The following is a 24,617-nucleotide window of genomic DNA, read 5'->3' as shown; positions in this document are numbered from 1 at the left end:
GTTTCTTTACAAGTTGTGTCTTTTCTTTTTAGGCTGCTTTTATCTCTGCTTACAGTTTGTTGAGCTTTTTGGACACGTGCATTTTTACCATTATTCCTTCAATTATCTTGTGTCCCTCCCCGCATGACTCCAATTAAACATACTTTTGTCCTTGAGATCCCAAGGCTCTGTTTATTTATTAGCGTAGAGCCTTTTTTTCTCTTTAGGCTTCAGATGGAGGAGTTTCCATTGCTATTTCTTCATGGTCACTGATCTTTTTCGTGGTTCCATTTTGTTCTTATTTGTATGTTACATTTCTCCCCTCATGAGTTCTGGCTTTGACATTTTAAAAATATTTTCTGATTGTGTTTCTATCTGGTTTAAAGCCTTTGCCTGTTAATGCCCTCCTCTTTGTCATTTTTTAGTCTGTTTCTACCTACCGATTTTTCTCCTCCTTAGGATCTCCTTTTTGTGGTTCGTTTTTCTTTCTTTCCTTCTTTGTTTTTCAATTTGGTTGTGCTGGGTCTTAGTTGCAGCATGTGGAATCTAGTTCCCTGACCAGAGATCAAACCTGGTCCCCCCTGCACTGGGAGTGTGGAGTCTTAGCCTCTGAACCACCAGGGAAGTCCCTTTTTTGTGGTTCTCCATGTATCTGTTAATTTTGTAACAGATGCTGGACATCCTGAATGTTGAGCACTGGCAGGCAATCCGTTGTCCCGAATCTCTTATAGAGAAGTGGAATTTCCATAATGAGTAATGACTTTGAGCACTTTTTCATACTTTTGGCAGTTTGGCTGTCTTCCTTTGTGAAGTGCCCATTTAAACCTTCTTTCCCACACGTTCGTAGAGCGAGTTGTCCGTTCTTTTCTCACAGCTTCTCGGGAGCTCTGTCTACTCTGGATGGGCCTCTTTTGTCAGATAAAAGTTGTAAATAGCTTCTCCCACTCTACAACTTGTCTTGTCATCTTCTTAATATAATTTTGATGTAGTGAGTTTATTAATTTTTTTCTTATTCAATGGCAATTTTGATATAATGTTTAAAGAAATCTTCCTTTACCTCATGGTCATTGTGATATTCTCTGTGTACTCTTAAAAAAATTTTTTTTTCTGTTTCGAAATCATTTTAAATTTAACAGAGATGTTTTAGGAAAAGTACAAGGAACTCCTGTATACATTTTCCTCAGACTCATTAGCTGGTAAGAATTTGCCACATTTGCTTTATCATTCTTTCTCACTTTTTCAGTTCAGTTCAGTCACTCAGTCGTGTCCAACTCTTTGCCACCCCATGGACTGCAGCATGCCAGGCTTCCTTGTCCATCACCAGCTCCTGAAGCTTGCCAAAACTCATGTCCATTGAGTTGGTGATTTCATCCAGCCATCTCATCCTCTGTCACCCCCTCCTCCTCCTGCCTTCAATCTTTCCCAGCATCAGGGTCTTTTCTATTGAGTCCGTTCTTCGCATCAGGTGGCCAAAGTATTGGAGCTTCAACTTCAGCATCAGTCCTCCCAATGAATATTCAGGACTGATTTCCTTTAGGATAGACTGGTTAGATCTCCTTGATGTCCAAGGGACTCTCAAGAGTTTTCTCCAACACTACAGTTCAAAAGCATCAATTCTTCAGCACTCAGCTTTCTTTATGGTCCAACTCTCACATCCATACATGACTACTAGAAAACCATAACTTTGACTAGACAGGCCTTTGTTGGCAAGTAATGTCTCTACTTTTTAATGTGCTATCTAGATTTGTCATAGCTTTTTTCCCAAGGAGCAAACATCTTTTAATTTCATGGCTGCAGTCACCGAAAGTCTGTCACTGTTTCCCTTGTTTCCGCATCTATTTGTCATGAAGTGATGGGACCGGATGCCATGATCTTCGTATTTTGAATGTTGAGCTTTAACTTTTTCACTCTCCTCTTTCACTTTCATCAAGAGGCTCTTTAGTTCTTCTTCACTTTCTGCCATAAGGGTTGTGTGATCTGCATATCTGAGGTTATTGATGTTTCTCCTGGCAATCTTCATTCTTGCTTGTGCTTCATCCAGTCCGGCATTTCACATGATGTACTCTGCATATAAGTTAAATAAGCAGGGTGACAATATATAGGCTTGACAATAATCCCTTCCCAATTTAAAACTGGTCCATTGTTCTAACTATTGCTTCCTGACCTGCATACAGATTTCTCATGAAGCAAATAAGGTGGTCTGATATTCCCATCTCTTTAAGAATGTTCCACAGTTTGTTGTGATCCACACAGTCAAAGGCTTTAGTGTAGTTATTAAAGCAGAAGTAGATGTTTTTCTGGAATTCTCTTGCTTTTTCTATGATCCAATGGATATTGGCAATTTGATCTCTGGTTCTTCTGCCTTTTCTTTTTTTTTTTCTTATGCCTTTTCTAAATCTAGTTTGAACATCTGGAAATTCTTGAAGCCTTGCTTGGAGAATTTTCAGCATTACTTTTCTAGCGTGTGAGATACTCCAGGAGTTGGTGATTGACAGGGAGGCCTGGCATGCTGCGGTCCATGGGGTCACAGAGTCAGATACAACTGAGCGACTGAACTGAACTGAGTGCAGTTGTTCAGTGGTTTGAGCATTCTTTGGGATTGCAGTGAAAACTGACCTTTTCCAGTCCTGTGGCCACTGCTGAGTTTTCCGAATTGCTGACATATTGAGTGCAGCACTTTCACAGCATCATCTTTTAGGGTTTGAAATAACAACTAGAATTCTATCACCTCCATGAGCTTTGTTTGTAGTGATGCTTCCTAAGGCCCACTTGACTTTGCATTCCAGGATGTCTGGCTCTAGGTGAGTGATCACACCATCGTGATTATCTGGGTCATGAAGATCTTTTTTGTACAGTTCTTCTGTGTTTTCTTGTCACCTCTTCTTAATAACTTTTGCTTCTGTTAGGTGCATACCATTTCTGTCCTTTATTGTGCCCATCTTTGCATGGAATGTTCCCTTGGTATCTCTAATTTTCTTTAAGAGGTCTCTAGTCTTTCCCATTCTATTGTTTCCTCTATTTCTTCACATTGATCACTGAGGAAGGCTTTCTTATCTGTCTTTGCTATTCTTTGGAACTCTGCATTCAGATGGGTATCTTTCCTTTTCTACTTTGTCTTTAGCTTCTCTTCTTTTGTCGACTATTTGTAAGGCCTCCTCAGACAACCATTTTGCATTTCTTTTTCTTGGGGATGGTCTTGATCCCTGCCTCCTGTACAATGTCACGAACTTCTATCCATAGTTCTTCAGGCACTCTCTCTATCAGATCTAATCCCTTGACTCTATTTGTCACTTCCGTTGTATAATTGTAAGGGATTTAATTTAGGTCATACCTGAATGGTCTAGTGGTTTTCCCTACTTTCTTCAATTTAAGTCTGCCTTTGGCAATAAGAAGTTCGTGATCTGAGCCTCAGCTCCTGGTCTTGTTTTCGCTGACTGTGTAGAACTTCTCCATCTTTGGCTGCAAAGAATATAATCAATCTGACTTCAGTGTTGCCCATCTGGTGATGTCCATGTGTAGAGTTGTTTCTTGTGTTGTTGGAAGAGGGTGTTTGCTATGACCAGTGCGTTCTCTTGGCAAAACTCTCTTAGCCTTTGACCTACTTCATTCTGTACTCCAAGGCCAAACTCGCCTGTTATTATAGGTACCTCTTGACTTCCTCCTTTTGCATTCCAGTCCCCTGTGATGAAAAGGACATTTTTTTTTTGGTGTTAGTTCCAGAAGGTTCTGTAGGTCATCATAGAACTGTTCAACTTGAGCTGCTTCAGTGTTAGTGGTTGGGGCATAGACGTGGTCTACTGTGATTATTGGGTGGTTCGCCTTGGAAACGCACGGAGATCGTTCTGTCGTTCTTGAGGCTGCACCAAGTCCTGCATCTTGGACTCTCTTGTGGACTCTGGTGGCAACTCCATGTCTTCTGGGGGAGTCTTGCCCACTGCAGTAGATATAGTGTCATCTGAGTTCAGTTCCCCCGTTCCAGTCCATTTTAGCTCACTGATTCCTAAAATGTCAATGTTCACTCCTGCCATCTCCTGTTTGACCACTTCCAGTTTGCCTTGATTCATGGATTTAACATCAGGTTCCTATGCAGTATTGCTGTTTACAGCATCGGACCTTGCTTCCATCACCATCACATCCACAACTGGGCGTTGTTTTTGCTTTGGCTCCGTCTCTTCATTCTTTCTGGAGTTATTTCTCCACTGATCTCCAGTAGCATATTGGGCACCTACGAGCCTGGGGAGTTCATCTTTCAGTGTCGTATCTTTTTGCCTTTTCATACTGTTCATGTTTCACTTTTTGTGTATGGTTCTGTTCATTTTTTTTCTGAACTATTTCAGAACAGTTGAAGATCCTATGCTCTTTTACTCCAAAATACTGAGCATTGTTTATCCAGGAGATATGCTCTTGCATAAATACAACACAGTGTTCAAAACTCAGGAAATTCAGTTTTGACACAGCACTGCTGTATAATCAACTGTCCATGCTTAATGAGTTGTCTCAACATTGTAGTATATCTGGAATTGTTTTTTTTTTTTTTAATGTGGGTAATATGGGACTAAAGATTTACTTTTTTCTCATATGACTTTCTAGCCGATCTGCCACTTTCTATTGAGAAGACCACCTTTTCCGGGCCAATGCGACACTTCCCCTGTATTGACCCCAGATGTCTGTAAAATGTACGAATTCCCTCTGCGCTTGGGTCTGTTCCATCTGTCTCTGCCAGTCCCCAGTCTCCTGGTTTCTACATAGTGTAAATCTTCCAGGGTTTTGTTCCTTACTGCTGCCTTGCTTTCGCTCTTTTTTGCATTTTTTTATCCTTTCAGGACCAGTTCGTCAAATGTCACACAATTCCTCTTGGAAGCTGGTGGATTTCATTGACCCCCTGGATTAGTCTAAGGTGAACTGCTGTCTACAAGATTGGGTGTGTCCCTCCATTTATCTACATCTTTTTCCATTTTTCTTGGGAATATTTTGTAGTTTCTCAGTCCTTCTTTCGTTAGATTTATTCCTAGAAATTCATTTTTGGGGGTCTTAATCCATATGATATTTAAGTCTCTCTCTCTCTCTCTTTTTTCATTATTTGTTACTAGTATGTAGAAACAAATTGGTTTTAAAAAAAAAAAAATCTGGCCACCTAGCTAAATTCACTTATTTATTCTAACAGTTTGCTTGCAGATTCTTTTGGATTTTCTCTGTGTACAGTCATGTCATCTGCTAAAAATGACCACTTTATTTCTTTATTCCTGTTCTTCCCCTTTTAATTTTCTTTCTTGCCTGACTGTACTGGCCAGGGTTTCTCATTCATTCTTGTCTCCTTTCCAAACTCTGGAGAAGCTATCAATATTTCATCTTTAAGTAGGATATTTGCTCAAGGCTTTTGTGTGTGTGTGATACACTTTATCAGATGAAGGAAGTTTTCTTTCCTAGGTTAAGAGTTTTTTTTTTTTTTTTTTTTCATAAATAAGTGTTACATTTGAACAAAAGCTTTTTCAGAATTCCCTGCTGGCCCAGTGATTGAGACTCTGTGCTTCCGCTGCAGGGGATGCAGGTTCAATTCCTGGTCCAGGAACTAAGATCCCACATGCTGTGCAGCATGGCCACACACCAAAAAAAAAGATTAAAAAAGCCTTTTCTTTAAATATTGAAATGGTCATATGGTTTTCCTCTTCTGCTTTGTTAATGTTATAACTTGCTTTTTGAATATTAAAAGACCTTGTGTTCCTGGAATAAGCTCGACCTTGTGATCCTTTTTCATTACCCCTGGATTCAAGTGCCTGGTATTTTTGCCCTTTTGTGGGAGGTTCTCCGGAGCTGGGACACCCTCCTCAATGTTCATCTCCTAGAAGGAGGCCACAGGTGGGAGAGACAGGTGAGATGCCAGTGTCCAGCAGCTGCTAAGTCGAGGGAGCCACCCCACTCCAGCCAGACTCTGAGCGTGGAGCCCTGGCTCTGTAGGGGGTGCCCCCTGCCCCTACAGTTGTCCAGAGCTCCAGCCTGGAGCACTGGGAATCCTGTTAAATGCACACCCTGCACCCACACACAGCACAGACTGTGGGGGGGGGGGTGTGGGTGTGGGGGGGTGTGTGGGGGTGTGTGTGTGTGTGTGTTTGGGTGGGTGGGTGGGTGTGTGTGTGTGGGGTGTGGGTGCTGGTGTGTGTGTGTGTGGGGTGTGTGCACGTGTATGGGGGGGTGTGTGGGTGCTGGTGTCTGGGTATGTGTGCACGTGTGTGGGGGGTGTGCGCGCGCGTGTGTGTGGGTGGGTGTGTGTGCATGTGGGTGTCGGTGTGTGGGTGGGTGCATGTGTGGGGGGGTGTGCGCACGTGTGTGTGTGGGGGGGTGTGTGTGCATGTGGGTGTGGGTGTGTGGGTAGGTGGGTGTGGGTGTGTGGGTGGGTGCATGTGTGTGTAGGGGGGTGTGTGTGTGCATGTGTGTGTGGGTAGGTGGGTGGGTGCATGTGTGTGTGGGGGTTGTGCACGCGTGGGTGGGTGTGTGTGGGTGGGTGGCTGCTGGTGTGTGTGGGTGTGTGTGGGTGTGGGTGGGTGGGTGTGTGGGGCTGTGCACGTATGTGTGGGGGGGTGGCTGCTGATGTGTGTGTGTGTGTGTGTGTGTGTGTGTGTGTGCGCGCGCGCGCGTGTGGGGCGGGGGGTTGTTGCTCAGTTCCTTGAGACTGTGTGACTCCATGAACCATAGCCCTCCAGTCTCCTCTGTCCATGGGATTCTCCAGGCAGGAATCCTGAAGTGGGTTGCCATGCCCTCCTCCAGGGGCTCTTCCTGACCCAGGGACTAAACCCCCGTCTCCTACATCGCAGGCGGATTTTTGTACCAGCTGAGCCCCCTGAGAAGCCCAGATGCCAGCACACGTTCCTCAGACCCGCCTCGGAGGAGGCAAGAGTTTGGACCCAGTGCCTGGATCGCCAGCCACGTGGGCCCAGCCCATGCTTTGCATATGGGCTCATATTTCCTTTAGGATTTTTGTACCATAGGGACAAGAGAGGGGGCCCTCTAATTTTCCTTTAAGGTCATGTTTCCCTTTTTGCTGGCAGAATTATCTGGCCTCGTAAACTGAATTGAGAATCACCCCCGCCCCTTTTATAAAATGACCCGGCAGAGTCTGTATAAGATTAGCTGACTTCCTTCTTAAATGTTTGAAGTAATGCACGGGTGAAGCCATGCACGCCAAGAGTTGTTTGCAAGGTGGTGTTTTTCAGATTCATGTTTATTAGGTCCCGGTTCAGATCTGTCTCTTTTTGCATCAGTGTTGGTTATGTTCCTCTAGAAGCTTATGGGCCTCATCTAATTTTCAAATTTATTGGCATGAATCTACTACTAATATCCTCTTAAAATTTTCCTAATGTTTGTGGAAGAAAGTGGCAAACTGTGACAGAGACAGTTCTGCCCCCTGGCCAGTGTAGGTACCGCCCCCACACAAAGGATACTGTTTATATTTTCAAAGAGAAGTTTAAAAGGAAAAAAGGGGAAAACAAAGAAGGATATGCAACAGAATGTAGCCTAAAAGACTGACCCTCTGACCTTTTACAGTAAAAGTCTGCCAACCTCTGTTCTATAGAATCTGCTGTGTCATGTTCATACGACAGTAACATTTAATATTGTTAATTAGGGTCTTTTCACCTCATATCCTTCATTTAGGCTTACTGGAGATTTTCCAACGTATTAGTCATTGTAAAAAAAACTTAGGTGAATCATTTTTAAAAGTCTTTATTGAACTTGTTACAGTACTGCTACTGTTTTATGTCTTGGTTGTTTGGCCCCAAGGCATGTGGGATCTTGTTCCTCAAGCAGGGGTCAGACCTGTACCCCCTGCATGGGAAGGTAACCCCTGGATCTTCAGGAAAGTTCCAACGTACTAGTCTTCTCGAAGAGCCAACTTTTGGCTTTTTCTCTTATGTATATGGTTGACCTTCAAACTGCATGGGTCCAGTTATATATAGTTTTTTTTCCAATAAATGCAGTACTTGTAAATAAATATGCATTTCTTTTCCATACTATCTTTCCTTTTTTGATGTCTAGTACCACTGACATGTTAATACCTACAGTGCTTCATGTCATATCAGTTCAGTTCAGTCGCTCAGTCGTGTCCGACTCTTTTCGACCCCATGAATCGCAGCACGCCAGGCCTCCCCGTCCATCACAAACTCCCGGAGTTTACTCCAACACATGTCCATCGAGTCAGTGATGCCATCCAGCCATCTCATCCTCTGTCGTCCCCTTCTCCTCCTGCCCCCAATCCCTCTCAGCATCCAGGTCTTTTCAAATGAGTCAACTCTTTGCATCAGGTGGCCAAAGTATTGGAGTTTCAGCTTCAGCATCAGTCCTTCCAATTAATGTTCAGGACTGATCTGCTTTAGGATGGACAGGTTGGACCTCCTTGCAGTCCAAGGGACTCTCAAGAGTCTTCTCCAACACCCAGTTCAGAAGCATCAATTCTTCGGCTCTCAGCTTTCTCCACAGTCCAACTCTCACATCCATACATGACCACTGGAAAAATCTTAGCCTTGACTAGACAGACTTTCGTTGGCAAAGTAATGTCTCTGCTTTTTAATATGCTGTCTAGGTTGGTCATAACTTTCCTTCCAAGGAGTAAGCGTCTTTTAATTTCATGGCTGCAGTCACCATCTGCAGTGATTTTGGAGCCCAAATAGGACATTATTAATGTGGGTACTGACAGGTGATTCACCTTGGAAACAGTGTAAACGTAAGGACATCAGTAAATACAGCCCGGTGCTGTAAATATATTCTCTTCCTTATGATCTTGTTAATAACATTTTCTTTTCTTTAGCTGACTTTAAGAATACAGTATAAATATATATAACATACAAAATCTGTGTGAACTGACTACATATGTAAGGCTTTTGGTCAACAGTAAATTATTAGTAGTTAGGTTTTGGGGGAGACAAAAGTTCTATGTAGATTTTCAACTGCTCAGGGGGGTGGGTGCCCCAACCCTCAAATTGTATTAGGGTCAACTGTGCTTTATATATATATATATATATATATATATATATATATATGTATGTATATACACATACATAAATTTTTAATTTATATATGTATGTTTTATATATTATTAATTTCAAATTAAATATATATATATATTTAATTTCAGTTTATTTCTACTTTCTCTGAGTTAACCTGCTATTCTTTCCCTAGTTTTTGTGGTCAGTTGATTTCTCAGCCTTTTAAAATATACACACTCGGGACTATTCATTTCCTGCTCATCATGGCTTCATTCTACCCAACACATTTTGATATGTCGTTATTTCCATTATTATTCCGTTAAAAATAATTCCCAGTGCTTTCGTGATTTTTTTCCCTTGACCCTTGGGTTATCTAAGGGTGTTATGTGGGTTTAAAATTTCACACCTGCTGTGGATTTCTGGTCATCCTTTGGTTGTAACTTCTGATTTATTATTTCCCGTGGTCAGAGTCTCCTCCAAGCCCTCCATTGCTGTGGCATCTCTGAGACTCCCTCTGTACCCCAGAACATGTTCCACACGCACTGGAAAAAACTGCGTTCTTCAGCCTGGTGAACTGCACCGATAACGACAGCGAATCTTGCCTGCGCTTTCTGATTGGTTGTTCTCTCCTTGCACTGGTTGGCTCCCCAGAGGGGATGTTCACATCTCCAGGTATACAGTAGATGCGCCATTTCTCCATTTCAGCTCTGCCAGTTATTGTGAAGCTGTGGTCTGGGCCCCTGTTCTGTCTTGTCGCTGGCTTGTTTTATCTTCTTGGCGAGCTGGTCTTCTTGGAAATATCCCACAGCACCAGGAAGGTCCCTTGCTTTGAAGTCTGCGTGGTCTTACATCAGCAGAGCTGCCCTGGCACCCTTCTCTTTGATGTTCACCTGCTGCATCTTGTCTCCAACCTTTTGCTTTCAGACCCTCTTTGTCCTTTTGTGTAAGATTTTCTCCTGGGTTTTTTTGTTTGTTTGTTTTTTACACAGTCTTTAACTATTCTTCATTGGAGTGTTTAATCCACCTACATTTCATGAACTGCTGGTATTTGGGGGTTTCATCTACCTTTTCTCCCCTGACTTACTGTGGTGTCTACACTTTTCCTCTTTCTTTCAGGTTAATCAAGCACTTTAGTCTGTTTATTTGCTTTTCTGTGCCTGTTTTAAATTTACCTGCTGGTCTCTTTAGGGCTTCCCTGGTGGCTTGGTGTAAAGAATCCACCTGCCAACGCAGGAAACAGAGGTAAGATCCCTGGGTTGGGCAGATCCCCGGGAGAAGAAAATGACTACCTACTCCAGTATCCTGCCTGTAGAATCCCCATGGACGGAGGAGTCTAGTGGGCTGCAGTCCACGCATGCGTGCTCAGTCGTGTCCGACTCTTTGCAACCCTATGAACTGTAGCCTGCCAGGCTCCTCTGTTCTTGGGATTCTCCAGGCAAGAATACTGGAGTGGTTGCCATTTCCTCCTTCAGAGGACCTTCCCAACCCTGAGATTCAACCCAGAGCTCCTGCCGCATGTCCTGCATTGGCAGGCGAGTTCTTTACCGCTGAGCCACCTGGAAAATGCCATCACTTCGTGGCAAATAGATGGGGAAACAATGGAAACAGTAAGACTTTCTTTTCTTGGGCTCCAGAATCACTGAAGATGGTGACTGCAGCCATGAAATTAAAAGATGTTTGTTCCTTGGAAGAAAAGCTGTGACCAACCTAGACAGCATATTAAAAGTCAGAGACATAACTTTGTTGACAAAGGTCTGTGATCAAAGCTATGGTTTTTCCAGTAGTCATGTATGGATATCAGAGTTGAACCATAAAGAAATCTGAGTGCTGAAGAAGTGAAGCTTTTGAACTGTGGTATTAGAGAAAACTCTTGAGAGTCCCTTGGAGTACAAGGAGATCAAACCAGTCAATCCTAGAGGAAATCAGTCCTGAATATTCTTTGGAAGGGCTGATGCTGAAGCTGAAGCTCCAATACTTTGGCCACCTGATGTGAAGAACTGACACTGGAAAAGACCCTGATGCTGGGAAAGATTGAGGGCAGAAAGAAAAGGAGACGACAGAGGATGGGATGGTTGGATGGCATCACTGACTCGATGGACCTGAGTTTGAGTGAGCTCCGGGAGCTGGTGATGGACAGGGAGGCCTGGCGTGCTGCAGTCCATGGTCAGACACAACTGAGCAACTGAACTGAACTGAACTGAACTGAACATCTGGAAAGTCCTTAGAGACTAGCAGACAAATTGCAGTCCATGGGGTCACAAAGAGAGGCGCAACTTAGCAAATAAACAACAGCTGGTCTCTTACGGGTTGGAGGTCATCTTGACTCACAGCCTTGCTTCAAGGACCGCCCCCTCCACTGCTTGCCAAGACCTCCATGACTTTAGCCTCCTTTATGTCCCTCTGTCTTGCTGGGTGGGGGTGGGAGTGTTTGCATGTTTTTAGCTGCACCCTTTTGCCATTGTTGTTTTAAATACCTGTGTTTATACTTATCTGCACATTTAGTTTTTCCATGTCTTCCTGTGTTACCCTCTGTCTGGGATCAGTTTTCTATTGCTTTTTTAACGTGGACCATTTTTAAAGTCTTTGTTGAATTTGTTACAACAGTGCTTCAGTTCTGTGTTTTGGTTTTCTGACTGTGAGGCATGTGAGATCCTAGCTCCCCTGCCGGGGATCAAACCCCCGCTGCCTGCCCTGGAGGGTGAAGTCAAGCCCTGGACCCCCAGGGAAGTCCCTGGGGTCACTGTCTTCACGTGACTTCATGTCAATTCTCGGTCAGGATAGCTGCCCATGTGCACCCACCCTCCTCCCGGGGCTCCCAGGACACGAGTGTCATGCATTCACCACGTCCTGCGAATTCCAGGTAACCTTTGTTCTGTTTCACGACTTTCCTGTTTCTTTTTCCTTCTGCAGCTTCCCTCTGGATGTTTTGGATTGAATTATTTTCCAGTTCACCAATCTTCTCATCTGCTCTGTTTAATTTACTCCTGAACCAATCATCTTTCTAGCATTTGATTCTTTTTACCGATTCTAGTTTTCTGGTGAAATTCTCCATCTTGTACATTCCTTGCACAAATGAAGAGGTTATTTGAGAGACAGCATCTGCCTGTTTTCTGTTACAGATCGCCTGTGGGTCCGATCTAATGTCTTTTAGTAGACTGTGAGTTTTTCGTTAACCATTCATTTTTGACTGCGCTGGGTCTTTGTCGCCACTCATGGGCTTTCTCTAGTTGCAGCAAGCAGGCTTCTCCTGGCAGTGGCTTCTCAGGGGCTTCAGTAGTTGTGGCTCCGCAGCGTGTGGGATCTTCTCGGATCAGGGATTGAACCTGTGTTCCCTGCATTGGCAGGCGGGATATTAACCACTGGACCACCGTGAAGTCTCCCTGGTGATTTTTTATTGAACTCTTCACGATGCGTGAATACATTTTGGAAGCGCTAAGCAGAGCTGCTCCTCAGAGGGTCTGGGACCTGTCTTTAGAGGCCTTTGCGAGAGACCCTCGGGTCTGTCAGGAAGTGACGTGACCTCCTGGAGTAAGTCAGGCGGGGCGCTCCGGGTCGCCCTGTTCGTGGGCCCTGGCTGTTCCCGGGTCTTGGTGAAGTCCTTGGTGTTCCCCCGAGCATCGCCTCCTTCGCAGGCCCTCAGATCCGATGCTTGTCTAGCTCACACGTGGGACACCACATTCCTGACTCAAGTTGTTTTTCCGTTTCTTGGCAATAGCTTTTCTGCCTCTGGTCCTGCATGCGTGCTACTTGGCGGTTGGCGGATACATCGAAGAGAACTTGGGAAGCTGTGTCCAGCTGCGGGCCCCCGAAGTCTGTGTGGGCTCTCGACCCCTCTGTCTGTCTGTCTGCCCGGTCCCCAGCTGCTGGCCTTTCTCCTTGGACTTGCTGCTCCCAGCAGTCGCCCCCACCCCACCCCTCGGGGGAAGCCACTGTCCTCCGTCCGATTTGTAGCGTTGTGTTAGTTTCAGGTATGTGGCTGTGTGATTCAGTTAACAACATGTGGGTGTCTATTCTTTTTCAAATTCTTTTCCCACTTTAGCTTATTGCAGAATACTGAGTAGCCTTCCCCCTCCTATGTAGTAGGTCCCTGTTGTTTATCTGTTCTACATGTAGAACCGTATATATGTTAATCCCAAATGCCTAATTTCTCCCTCCCCCTCCCTTCCCCTATGGTAACCATACGTTTGTTTTCTGTGTCTGTGAGTCAGTAAGTCCGTTTGTGTGGTTTTTTAAGATTCCGCATATAAATGATGTCATCTGATATCTGTCCTCGTCTGACTTACTTAGTATGACCATCTCTACCAGACAGCTTCCTCCGGTGTCCTTTTTCTTGGCCGTGCCGTGGGGCATGCGGAATCTGAGTTCCCAATCGGGGATCGAACCGGGGCCCCCAGCTTTGGGAGCCACTGGACCACCGGGGAAGTCCATGTGCTCACCCTCTTAGAGCACAGAACCATCAGCAGTGGAAGCCACCCACCCCCACGGCCCCTCGCCTCCCACTCTGGCCCCCAGCAGCGTCCACAGTCGGCCTGGTGCCCATGGGCGGGCAGTGGGCCTGCGCGTGTCTCTAGGTCAGCACTGCATGGAAGGATGGGGAACAGAAGAGGCACGCGGTCAGAGTGGCGATGGGAGAAGCTGCTGGGCTCTCTCTGCGGGGTGGGAGGCCAGACGGGACCAGTGGCGTCTCCCAGGGCCAGACTCAGACACAGGAGACAGAAACAACAAACAGAACCCGGGTCTGAGTGGGTCGGGCCAAGCAGGGTGTGGAGCTGCTCAGAGGAGTGTCAGGGTTCCCAGCTGTCCCAGAGGGGCCGTCGCCAGGGCCTGGCTGGGGCACCGTCCAGGGACAGGCCTTTCCAATGCCCAAGTCTTCCCAGCAGCAGAGCCCGGAACTTCCCGAGTGCAGGGCCCCCGAGACCCACATGTCTCTTTGTGACCCAGCTTCCGGGGGTCTGGTCGCCAGGGTTTGCACATAGGTCCTCCCCAGCCTTGGCCTCGAATTTCTGTTTCCACCTTTGTTTTTCTTCCTTGCCAGACTTTTGCTGTTTTTTTTTTACCCCATGTGCCAAATTGCACTGGTTCTTAGATGCATCCTCCCGCCCCGACATTTTAAATCCAAGAAACGAGATGCACCTTACTGTCTGTGGTGCGTCATGGTTACGTAGGAGGCACGTAAAGACGGGACGGTGACTGCAGATGCTCACCCGTCCTGCCTGCCCAGGTCCGACCGCATCTGCAGGAGGCCCACCTGCCCCGTTCCTGGGAGGCTGACAGGGGAGTGTCTAGTGCACGGATGTCCATCATGAGTGTGGCCCTTTCAAAACTGCAGGTCTGGTTGGCACCGAGCTGGCAGCTGCAGGGACGAGCCAGATGGCCCACCTGTGGTGTGTTTGCCGTGAGTGGAAGCCACCTGGAGCTAAGCAGAGGGGGCTGGCGGCCTCCTGGGCACCAGGTGGTGTGACCTGAGCGTCCACCACCCAGAGGAGCTCCGTCAGCAGCCTGCAGGGCCCCAGGACTCGCCCACCCCACGCCCTGGCGGCCCCTCTTGTGTGTCCCCCCGGGTGCTGGCTGTGTCTTTGGTCGTGTCCTCCGCGTGACTGCCCCGGAGATAACCCTGGACAGTGCTCCTCCACTGGGCGCAGCGAACCTGGGATCCATCCAAACTGTGCATCAACAATCTGTGCCTCCTCGTGACCCGTCGTGTGGACGGCTCCCCGGCTGCCCCTTCCGCTGATGTGGGATGTTGGGTGTTGCCAGTTGGGGGCGTCTGTGGACAGAGCTGTGTGCGCATTTCTGCACAGGCTTCTTGGCGTCCGGCCCTCATCTCTCTCTCTTCTCCTGGATAAACACCTGGAAGTGGAGGGCTGGCTCGGCACGGCACACATTTAACTTTGTAGCAAATGGCCGCGTGGTTCCCAGCGGCCTGTGCGGTCTTGTTCTGGCAGCCGGGCGGGTGGGTGCGTGAGTGTTCCAGGGGCCCTGGGTCCTCGCTGGGCGTGCTGTGTTTGGGTCCCACCAAGCTGTCCTAACCTCGAGGAGTGCTGTCTCAGCATGGCTTTAATTTCCATTTTTCTAAGGGCTTGTGATGAGCGTGTTTTCTTGTGCTAATTTGCTGTCTGTGTGTTCTCTGCTCACATATCTGTCCAGCTCTTCTGCCCGTTTTTAAAGTTGGATTGTTCGTTTCCTCCGGTTGAGTTTCCCGTGTCTTCCCTGGGGTTTTCCTCTGTCAGGCACATGGTTTGCCTGGCCATGCCGATCTTTCCTTGGTCATCTTTTGTAGACAAGTTTTTTTTTTCATTGTGACGATGTTTAGTTTCTTATTTAATTTCTTTTAGTGATTGTGCTTTTGGGGTTCTGTCTAGGTTTTTAGTTAAACTCAAGATCACAGATTTGCTGCTGAAAGTTTTGTAGGTTTGTGTTTACATTCAGGTCTGCAACCCACTTGGGTTCATCTTCACACAAGGCGCTGGTTGGGCTTGTGGGTGTTCGGCCTGGCTTCTGCTGTGTGTGACTCGTGCGTGACCCTTGTTGGGAGCCTGTCACCTCCTGCGCTGGGCCCCGGTGCACCTTTGTCAGGGATTGGCTGAGCTCACTTGCGTGGGTCTGTCTCTGGGCCGTGCGCTGTGTCTGGCAGGCTTGGTCACCATCAGCATCGGGTCATGTGGGGCCGTGTTCTTCTTTCTGTTTGGTTTTCGGTTATATTTTTCTGTATCATGAAGGACTAGGGGCTCAGTTTCTTCTTCTGCCATCTGAACAAATGGCACACACTTTTGTGGAGCGGGCATCACCTTCTCTGCCCCCTCCCTGCCCTGCCCCACCTCAGTAGGGCCCCCAGTGGCTGGATCGGGGTGGCCTGGGCGCCTGCCGGTGGTCACGGCATTGGTGAGGCCCCGATGGTGATGCCCCGTACACGCCTGCCCCTGGGGACGAGAACAGGGCCCCTCTGAGCCTCCTGGACAGGATGGCATCCTGTGGGCGGGCGTCTTGATATGTGTTGCCCTTGCAGAGGGTCCAGCACGTTCTTCAGATTCCCTGCCCGTGACCCTTAGGAGACTGAGGATGTTTGGGGCTGAGGGCAGCATGACGCTCCCAGTTTCCCTCCTTCCATTCATTCCTTTGAAAAAGTGTCTTTATTGTGGCAGAGTGCAGCTGAGAGAAGCTTTACTGTTAGATCCACTTTTAATGTGTGTAACCGTCACTGCCGTCTTCTTCCCAAGTCGACGCTCTGTCCCCACTGGACACTCACCCCTTCCTTCCCCCAGCCCAGGGCCTCACGCGAGGGCAGCATGCAGGCTGTGTCCATCCGTGTCACGTCGCTCGCGTGACGTCTCTCCCCCGTTTGGGTTCAGGCCATGTCCTGGGCAGGTGGGCAGTGGAGTCTTGAAGGCTCTGCGGGGACCCCTCTTCCCCCCGCAGGGCCCACCGCCCGCCCCGTGGACACCCTGGTGTTCTCTGAGGCCCGTTTGCCCAGGCGAGCTTCTGTTCCAGGTCCTTCCATCGGGACCTTTACGACCATGACTCACCCACCCTCGTGCAGGGCGGACGCTCACCTCCCCGTGTCAGCGGCTGATTGCTTTCACATGCTTCTCTCCAGATTTCACAGGGCCTGAATATTTGGAGCTCATGACCCTAGAAACCAGCATCATAAAGGGGTATAAACGGGGCCGCTGATGCTGCAGGCGGCTGCCTGGGTCTTGGGGCAGCAGGAGGCTGGCAAGTTCCCCCCACCCCGGCGCAGGGGGGGGCCTGGGTGTGACCCCTGCGCACAGCCCACTGAGGGGTCTCCCACCACCCTTGCCACCAGGCACTGTGTGACCTGCCAAAGGCCACCAGGGTGCTCGAGGGGCCCCGTCACCAAAGCCCGGTGCACAGGCTCTCCTGGGCTCCCGGAGCCTCTCTGTGACTCGGCACCCCCCTCCCAGGACGGAGGCTGCTGGAGGCCCAGCTCCGACCTGGCAGAGGGCGTTCTGGGGCCGGGGGGCGTGTGGAGAGATCGAAGCACCTTTCCAGATGCGCCGCCGCTCAGGGGGGTATTTTTAGCTGGCGCAGTATCCGGCACGTGGCAGAGCAGAAATAGAAGAGACTCTTTTGGTTGTTCTGGATCTGACAGCCTCTGGCTCTCGGGAGCTGGGCTGGGGTAGGGGGGAGCGTGCGGAGCACAAACAACTTCTGCTGTTTGGAGAAACATCGAGGCCGAGGGTTGTGGATGGGATTATTTCTGCTGGCGAGCGCTCTTTATGTAAATGCCACGGCACCAGCGTTGGTGCTCTGCTCCGAGTCTGTGAGCGTAATCACAGCGGGCTGGGGTTGGGGGGGGCGGGCTGGGTAATTATGTTTTAAAATATCATCCGGGTTGTTTTTCCTGTGCTCCCCGAGCCCCTGAGTAATTCCGGGTTTGGAAGATTCTGACGGCTCTCTGCCATTCTGCCCCCCACACACCCCCCGCCCAGCATTCCCCAAACATGCCAGGTGGGAGATGCTGCCCAAGCCCCAGAGCGGCAACCCTTCTGACTTCTGCCCTGATCTGAGCTCCTGGGAGACTCCCTCCTTCACCCCGGAGTTGGCCCCTTCCGGGCCGAAGGCACCGGCTACCACGCTCACCCTGTGCACGTTGGCAGGTGCCTCCCTAGGAAGAGCTGAGCTCTGTAGGGGCGGGGGGGTGGGGGCCCCCTGCTGGGAATTGGGGGTGACTCCAGAGTGAGTGATCCCAGACCCTGGGTGAGGCAGCAAGAGCAGCAAGTGGGTCCCCAACCCATCCTCAGGGATGGGACTGACCGTCCCGCCTTACCCTGTGGGACTCGCCCTGTGGTTTGCAGAATGCTGGTTCCCCAGGGCTTGGGTCGCCCTGACCCTTCCCCCACGGGAGCTTGGTGCAGAGATAACCTGGGGCTAATGCACACTCGCCTGCTCCAGCTCTGGGGCCGCAACCCTTCCTTGCCACCACCCCTCCCGAAGCCCGTTTACGGCAGCCCCCGTGTGGCTTCCAGGTCCTTCTCCCAGCCCCACCTGGTCTCCCCCACCCCAGGCTCACATGTCACTGCTGAATTGCCCTGTGACCCCAGGGGGGTGTCAGTGCAGAGGCCAGGGCACTGGCCAGCCCGAGGGGCTGCCTCTGACCCTCTGGAGTGGCCGTGGCGCCTCCCCAACGGACTCTGCCCCTGAGCCCCTGCCCTGCATGAGGAGAGCGCCTAGCCTCGCCCCCTAACGTCTGCGACCCCCCACCCCCCGCTGTCCAAGCCCTGGTGGGTCTGACAAGCCGTGCCCTTCTGCCCTGCCCAGGGCTCATCAAGGCTGCTGACGAGAGCCATTGCTCTCAGCAGGGGAGACCCACCCGGTGCCCATCGGAGCGGCCTGGGGCCCTATCCAGCCTGCAGACGTTGCCTGGGTGCCACGTGCCGGGTGGGTGAGGGGCTCCCCTGCAGGCCATGCTGCTCGGCCAGCTGGGGTTCTCACCCACACAGCTGCCGGGGCAGTGGCCCTCCCAGGAGTGACCGGGGGCACCCGTGTGCTGGGGACACAGGCGAGGCAGGCACTGGCCCTGCCCTCTGTCTGGCCGGGGCAGCCCTGAGTGCGGGCTGCAGGGTGAAGAGGGCTAGACTGATGACCGGGTGTGAGCGTGAACCGGGGTGGGGGTCTGCAGGTCTGGGTGGAGGCTTGCTGGGTGCAGGCCTCTTGCTGACCCTGCTGAGAGGCCCGGGCACGCAGTGCTGCAAGGGGGAATTGGTGCCAAGCAGGAAAATGGGGCGGGGGCATTGGGGAGAATGGGGACATGGGGGAGAGGGGGGCAGGCAGGGGGCAAGAACCAGGGGCCCGCTTGAAGGGTGCTGGGGCATGGAGCCTGGCAGGGAGGACAGGTCCTGGCCATGGCGGGGTCCTGCATGCAGCCTCTGCCCTCACCCTCCTGTGGGCAGGGGCAGGCCCTCGGCACCCTCCTCAGCCTCCCAACACCTGGTGAGGCACAGGGGTGTGCTGGGTGCCCAGCAAGTGCCTGAAGGACCCGCCCTCCATCCTGAGCACCAGAGGGAATGCCCACCCAGGCCTCAGGAGACCCTGCAGGGCTGGGGGGGGGGGGGGTGGTTGGGAGGCTGGCCTGGCGTAGGGGCGGGGCGTGCGTGTGCTCAGGGTGGGGTTCGGGCAGGGGGGCATTGGAGGGCCTCCCCCACGCCTGCCGCCCCATCACAGCTGCACTTCTGGCACGTTTGGGGGTTCCTGAGTGCCCCCCGAGTGGTGATCTGTCAGGAACATTCCCTGAAGGCTCAGAGACGTGGAGCCAGCCCTGGAGACACGGTGTCTGCCCTGCCCGACTCTGCCACCCCCCGGCTTCACTGCTGGGTGGTATTGATGGAGCCACTCTTGGCCAGGAATAGAGGGCGCAGCGCCCACTTGCAGAGGGGCTGTGTCCCCCCTCCCCGCCCTGTGGCAGGGGCTGCTGTGAGGAGCGGCCGGGTGGGGGGTTGACGGGACGAAGTCTGTCCCCTCCCTGAGCCTCACTCCCTCAGCAGAGGCGGCCGCTCCACCTCTAACAGGCTGTCCTCTGAGGCCTGGTGGACACACACCCCCCGCCCGGGGAGCCTCCTGGGCCGGGCTGGGCGGCACCCAATCTGCCCTGTCTGCTCTCTCGGGTTCTCCCCGCAGGGGCAGCGGCTGGTGGGCAGGGAGGGCGAGCGCGGGGCAGACCTCACGCTGGCCTGGGTGGAGAAGGGGCGATCTTCCCGGCCGTGGCCCCGGGGGCTCAGCTGGACTGGCCCTGACCGGGCGGGTTCTGTGTCCGCAGTGCAAGAGAAGCCGGAGCCGGTGCCACTGGAGAGCCGCTCCTGCGTCCTGATCCGCCGCGACCTGGTGGCCCTGCCCGCCAGCCTCATCAGCCAGATCGGGTACCGCTGCCACCCCAAGCTCTACTCCGAGGGGGACCCTGGCGAGAAGCTGGAGCTGGTGGCAGGTGAGGCCCCGCCCCGCCCGGTCTGTTGTGTGCAGAGGCCTTCCCCTTTCGTTTTTTCTTCGGAGCTGTGAACGATGTTACTCATCACCGATCAGTCCAAAAAAAAAAAAAAAAAGAACATCTTAAATTTCCTCTTAATTTCCTTTTAGAAGAATGTGTCACGAAGAGGAGTTATTCAATTGAATTAATTTAGCATTTTAATTGAATCCCCTGGACTGGTCGAGCTTCTGACTGGCAGGGCCCGCAATCACAATTGTGTTTTAATTTAGGTCGTGGCTAAAACCAAGTCTTGTACAGTTTGCCGGCCCCCCCCAGCTCCCCCGAGTGTCCAGATGCCACGATCGAGGGGCAGTGTTGCCAGCTTCCACACAGTGGCTCCTAGATGGACTGACTTCTTCTGTAAAAACCAACAACACACTGGGGTCCAAAGCCCATTAGGACTGGTGCCTGTTGGAAATATTTATCTTCTCAGTGTTGGAATTCACTGGGCCTCACAGCTCCTTGTAGATTATTTTCCCCATACCCCGGCCAAGCCGCAAGGCTTGCGGGATCTTAGTTTCCTGACCAGGGACTGAACCCGGCCCCGGGCAGTGAGAGCACAGAGTCCTAACCGTGGGACAGCCAGGGACATCCTTCCTTGCAGATGTTTAAGGCTGTCCAGCAGCGAGATGAGAACTGATGGGCCACTGGGCCCCCACTCCTGTCCAGCATCCCTGCTGCCGCTCCCAGGCAGCTTCGTGGGGTTTTTATGCCCGAGACCTCCTCGCTGCCCGAACCACGCCTCAGCGGGCTGCCTGACATTTTTAGCCAACAGGAGAGTCTCCAGGCGGTGTTGGCTGGTCTGGGCGGGCCTGGGTGGGGTGAGGATGCCCCTGGCCATACCCCCCGCACCCTGCCCCGATGCTGGCTGTTAACAGTTCCAAGCAGGGCCCAGCTCCTGAGTTCCAGGAGTGTCAGCATTGGACTGGGATGGATTCTGAGGGTGGGCAGATTTCTCAGAGCCCTGGGGGTGGGCATGGTCCCCAGGGAGGCCTGTTTGAGCTGGGGAGGGGTGCGGGCTGTCCACCTTCCCTGGTTGGGTCCTACCCCAGCCCCAAGCCTCCTGCTAGAACCCCCTTTACACATCTCCCCACCACAAGGCGGCTGTCCAGCTCATGTGGGTCAGGATGACCCATCTCGCTGTTGGGTTTGAGGCTCTGCAGACCTTGGCGGGGTGAGGCCCTTGGGGACACTCGGTATGTGTTGGCCGGGGCGCCTGATGGAGGTCTGCATCCAGCATCAGCCACATGCTTCTTGGCCCCGTGGCTGCGGGCGTCCATGGAGACCTGGCTCGTAGTGGGGACCAAGCAGGAAGCCAGGGGAGGCCCCCACCCCCCCAAGCTGGCGTGTCACGTCTTCACGGGGTGTCCTCGCGCCTCTGCTCTGCCCCCTGCCGAAGGGAGCACTGCCTTATTCCTGCTTCAGTACGTGCTCTGCAAAAAGTCAGATGGTAGACAAAAGGCCCAAAGAGGCCCTGGAGGCTCCCCGCCCCCCAGGCCCAGTGCTTCCCTGCCCTTCCGCGTTCTTCACACCCGCGGCTCCCAGCTGGGGACAGTGCCTCTGGCCTGAGCTCCTTTCTCCACGGGCATCATCAGGGTGAACCATCTGGGGTGAACCGGGGCCCGGCGGCCCGAGCGGGGCCCACAGCACTGCAGGGTGCACGGTCCTGCTCCTACGCTCGGCCAGGCAGCCCCTCCCTGAGCTCCATGAGCCCACCTCCCGCCCCCGAGAGGCAAGACAGGGGTTTACCCAAACCCACACCCAGGGCCGCTCCCCCGAGGGCCGCAAGGCAGTTTGGGGACCGCCCCTTGGAAGCATCTGACCAAGGTGGCCTCCTCCTGGTGACAGGGCCCCCGAGGGAGCAAGGACGGCCTGGAGCGTCCTGGGGTCGCAGGCCTGGAGGAGGGGTGCTGTCAGTGTCGGGCAGGCCTCACCTGCCCCTGCCTCCCCCCCCGCCTGCGGTCCGCCTGCCCCGGGCCCAGCAGCCCTGAGCCTGGGCTTGAGGGCCTCTCTGTGTCTCTGTGTCCGACGGCCGCAGGCTCCGGCGTCTACATCACGCGTGGGCAGCTCATGAACTGCCACCTGTGCGCAGGGGTGAAGCACAAGGTTCTGCTGCGCCGCCTCCTCGCCACCTTCTTCGACAGGTAGGTCCCCGCCGGCCGGCGGGCACAGAAGCCTCATCCCCTCTAGGCGAGGCTGTGCGTGTAGGGCCTGCACCTACCCAGCTCCATGCCAGTGTCAGCCCGGGGCCTGGGGAGGGCTTGTGGACCGCTCGCCCCCCCCGCATGTAAAGAAGCATGCTGGCTGTGCGTCATGGGGGGTGAGGGCCTGCTCCTCACCCTGACCCCCCGGGAAAATAAGCAGCAGGCCATGGGTGGGGCGGGCGGGCATCCCCTCCTGCTGCCGCCTCATGCTGCCTCCCTGCCCGCCCCTCCGTCAGGAACACGCTGGCCAACAGCTGTGGCACAGGCATCCGTTCATCCACCAGCGACCCGAGCCGCAAGCCGCTGGACAGCCGTGTCCTGAACGCTGTGAAACGTAAGAGGAGGGCTGGGGGGTCTCTGGAGGGACTGGTGGGGCTGGGGAGCACCTCCAGGAGCCGCCAGACCCCTGGATCTCAGCCTGGGAAAGGCGGCTTCTCCCGGAGGGAGCCGGCCGTGGGGTCGACGGGGAGAAAAGAACAGCTCGCGGGAGCCCGGGCTCGAGGTGTGAACGTTCTTGGTAGGTTTCCAAGCGTGATGAATTCAGCTGCGAAACTATTTTAATATGTGAAATAGATCTAATTTTCCTTTTTGAACAAAACCCCTTATTTACATTTGGGGGTTATTTTGAGCCTTTGCCATCTGCTCGGCCTGCTTCTGCCTCCCGCTCTTGGGTGCGTGGGGGTGGAATTGGGTCCATCTCAGTGGCAGACCGCCGCCCCCCCCCCCCCCCCGGCAACCCCCCGAAACACCCCACCCACCTACCCACCCACCCCTGCTCCGGGACAAGGAAGAAGCCACCCATGCCTGTTCCAGGCCAGACCAGCCAAGCCCGTCTTCCTGAAACACTGTCTTAGTTTTCTTGCTTAAAAGAATCTCTCCCGTGAGGCTAATTCTGTTTAGAGCAAAGAGGGGCCTTTGTAGCCGGTAATTGCATCCCGGAGTGTGCGGTGCTGGCAGGGCTCTGAGAGGAGGCAGGTGGGGTGGGGCTGGCCCACCCCACAGCGGGGCTCACAGTGGCGGGGGGCTCACTCTGGGAGACCGCCCTCCGAGTTCCCTGCTGTTTGTGGAGAGCTGGGTCTCCTGGCTTCTGGAGCAGAGAGGAGAGGGCGGGTCATCATTGTCAAACATGATGCCGCTGCTACAGGCTGGGCTGAAGGCAGGCATGAGCCAGCCCCCTTATCACTCCTTGCTGGCCCTTCAGTCCATCTCAGGCCCAGAGAGACTCCCCACCCACCCACCCAGCCTCACCCTGGGGCGGGCACCCAGACCCTGCCCTGGTTCCCACTGCCCCGGGCGGGGATGCTATCAGACTTCTCCCACCAAGGGCACATGGTGGGTGGGACAGAGTGGGAAAGTGAGGTCCAGAGACGGGGCCCTGCCCAGGGCCACGCAGCCAACCAGTGGGCAGGAGGGGGCCAGAGCACACCCCCCCACAGGCCCTCTGTGCCCCTGCTGGAGCCACAGCGGGGGATCCCATGTGCCCTGACCGCCCCTCCCCTGAATGCTTGCCCCAGAGGAGTGGGACGGGGCCTCCAACAGGGAGAATGGTGACTGACCGCTGGTGTTTAAACTGCCCCAGGAGAGGCCTGAGTGGCCACGTGGCCTCCTTTGCCGGAGGGACGCAGGGTAGAGGAGACCCCCCTCCAATGGCCCCAGAGTGGCGGCTCCAGCCCAGAGCACCGCACCCCCACCCCCTTCTCATGCAAGGCGGGTCTCAGGCCTCCGGCCCCTGGGGAGGCAGAGGCGGGGTCCTGGGGTTCCTGCGGGTGGGTGGCCACTCACGCCCACCGCCCGCCCTGTCCTTGCAGTGTACTGTCAGAACTTCGCCCCCAGCTTCAAGGAGAGTGAGATGAATGTCATTGCTGCGGACATGTGCACCAACGCCCGCCGCGTGCGCAAGCGCTGGCTGCCCAAGATCAAGTCCATGCTGCCTGAGGGCGTGGAGATGTACCGCACGGTCATGGGTTCCTCGGCAGCCAGCGCGCCCCTGGACCCTGAGTTCCCGCCCGCCGCCGCACAGGTGTTCGAGCAGCGCATCTATGCTGAGAGGCGGGGCGAGGCTGCCGCCATCGTGGCCCTGAGAACTGACGCCGTGAACGTCGACCTGGCCGCCTCCGCCAACCCGGCCTTCGAGGCCGGGGAGGAGGCCGACGGGGCCGGCTCGGTCATCCAGGAGGTGGCCGCGCCCGAGCCGCTGCCCGCCGACGGCCAGAGCCCCCCGCAGCCCTTCGAGCAGGGCAGCGCCAGCAGCAGCCGGCCCGCCACGCCGGCCCCGGGGAGGAGACCGGAAGGCCCGTACGCGGGGCCCTTGTAGGGAGGCGCCCCTGGCGGACCGGCGCCCAGGCGGGTACGGAAGCTGCTTGCATGCGTTACTAATACAGACAAATGTGATCAAGCCACTTACCTACTGAACTGCTACTGTTGCCTGAGAAAAATGTGATTTTTATTCTGCTTGTATTTAAAATTTATGAAGGAAACAAA

General features: G+C 52.9%; 1 protein-coding gene across 5 annotated transcripts in view; it reads left to right on the top strand.

Moving 5' to 3' along the window:
* NACC2 (NACC family member 2) overlaps positions 1-24,617 on the top strand; it is a 77,833-nt gene extending 53,216 nt beyond the window's left edge. For all 5 annotated transcript variants that reach the window (XM_070455260.1, XM_070455264.1, XM_070455261.1 and 2 more), the window contains 4 exons: positions 19,729-19,893; positions 21,971-22,076; positions 22,373-22,470; positions 23,945-24,617. In XM_070455260.1, coding sequence (XP_070311361.1) covers positions 19,729-19,893; positions 21,971-22,076; positions 22,373-22,470; positions 23,945-24,450 — 875 coding nt within the window. In that variant the 3' untranslated portion in view covers positions 24,451-24,617. The remainder of the gene's footprint in view (positions 1-19,728; positions 19,894-21,970; positions 22,077-22,372; positions 22,471-23,944) is intronic.

The sequence above is a fragment of the Odocoileus virginianus genome, chromosome 2 (genome assembly GCF_023699985.2).
Source record: "Odocoileus virginianus isolate 20LAN1187 ecotype Illinois chromosome 2, Ovbor_1.2, whole genome shotgun sequence".
Taxonomy (NCBI): domain Eukaryota; kingdom Metazoa; phylum Chordata; class Mammalia; order Artiodactyla; family Cervidae; genus Odocoileus; species Odocoileus virginianus.
The sequence above is the reverse complement of the archived record's forward strand: the minus strand, read 5'-3'. Positions and strand labels throughout refer to the sequence as shown.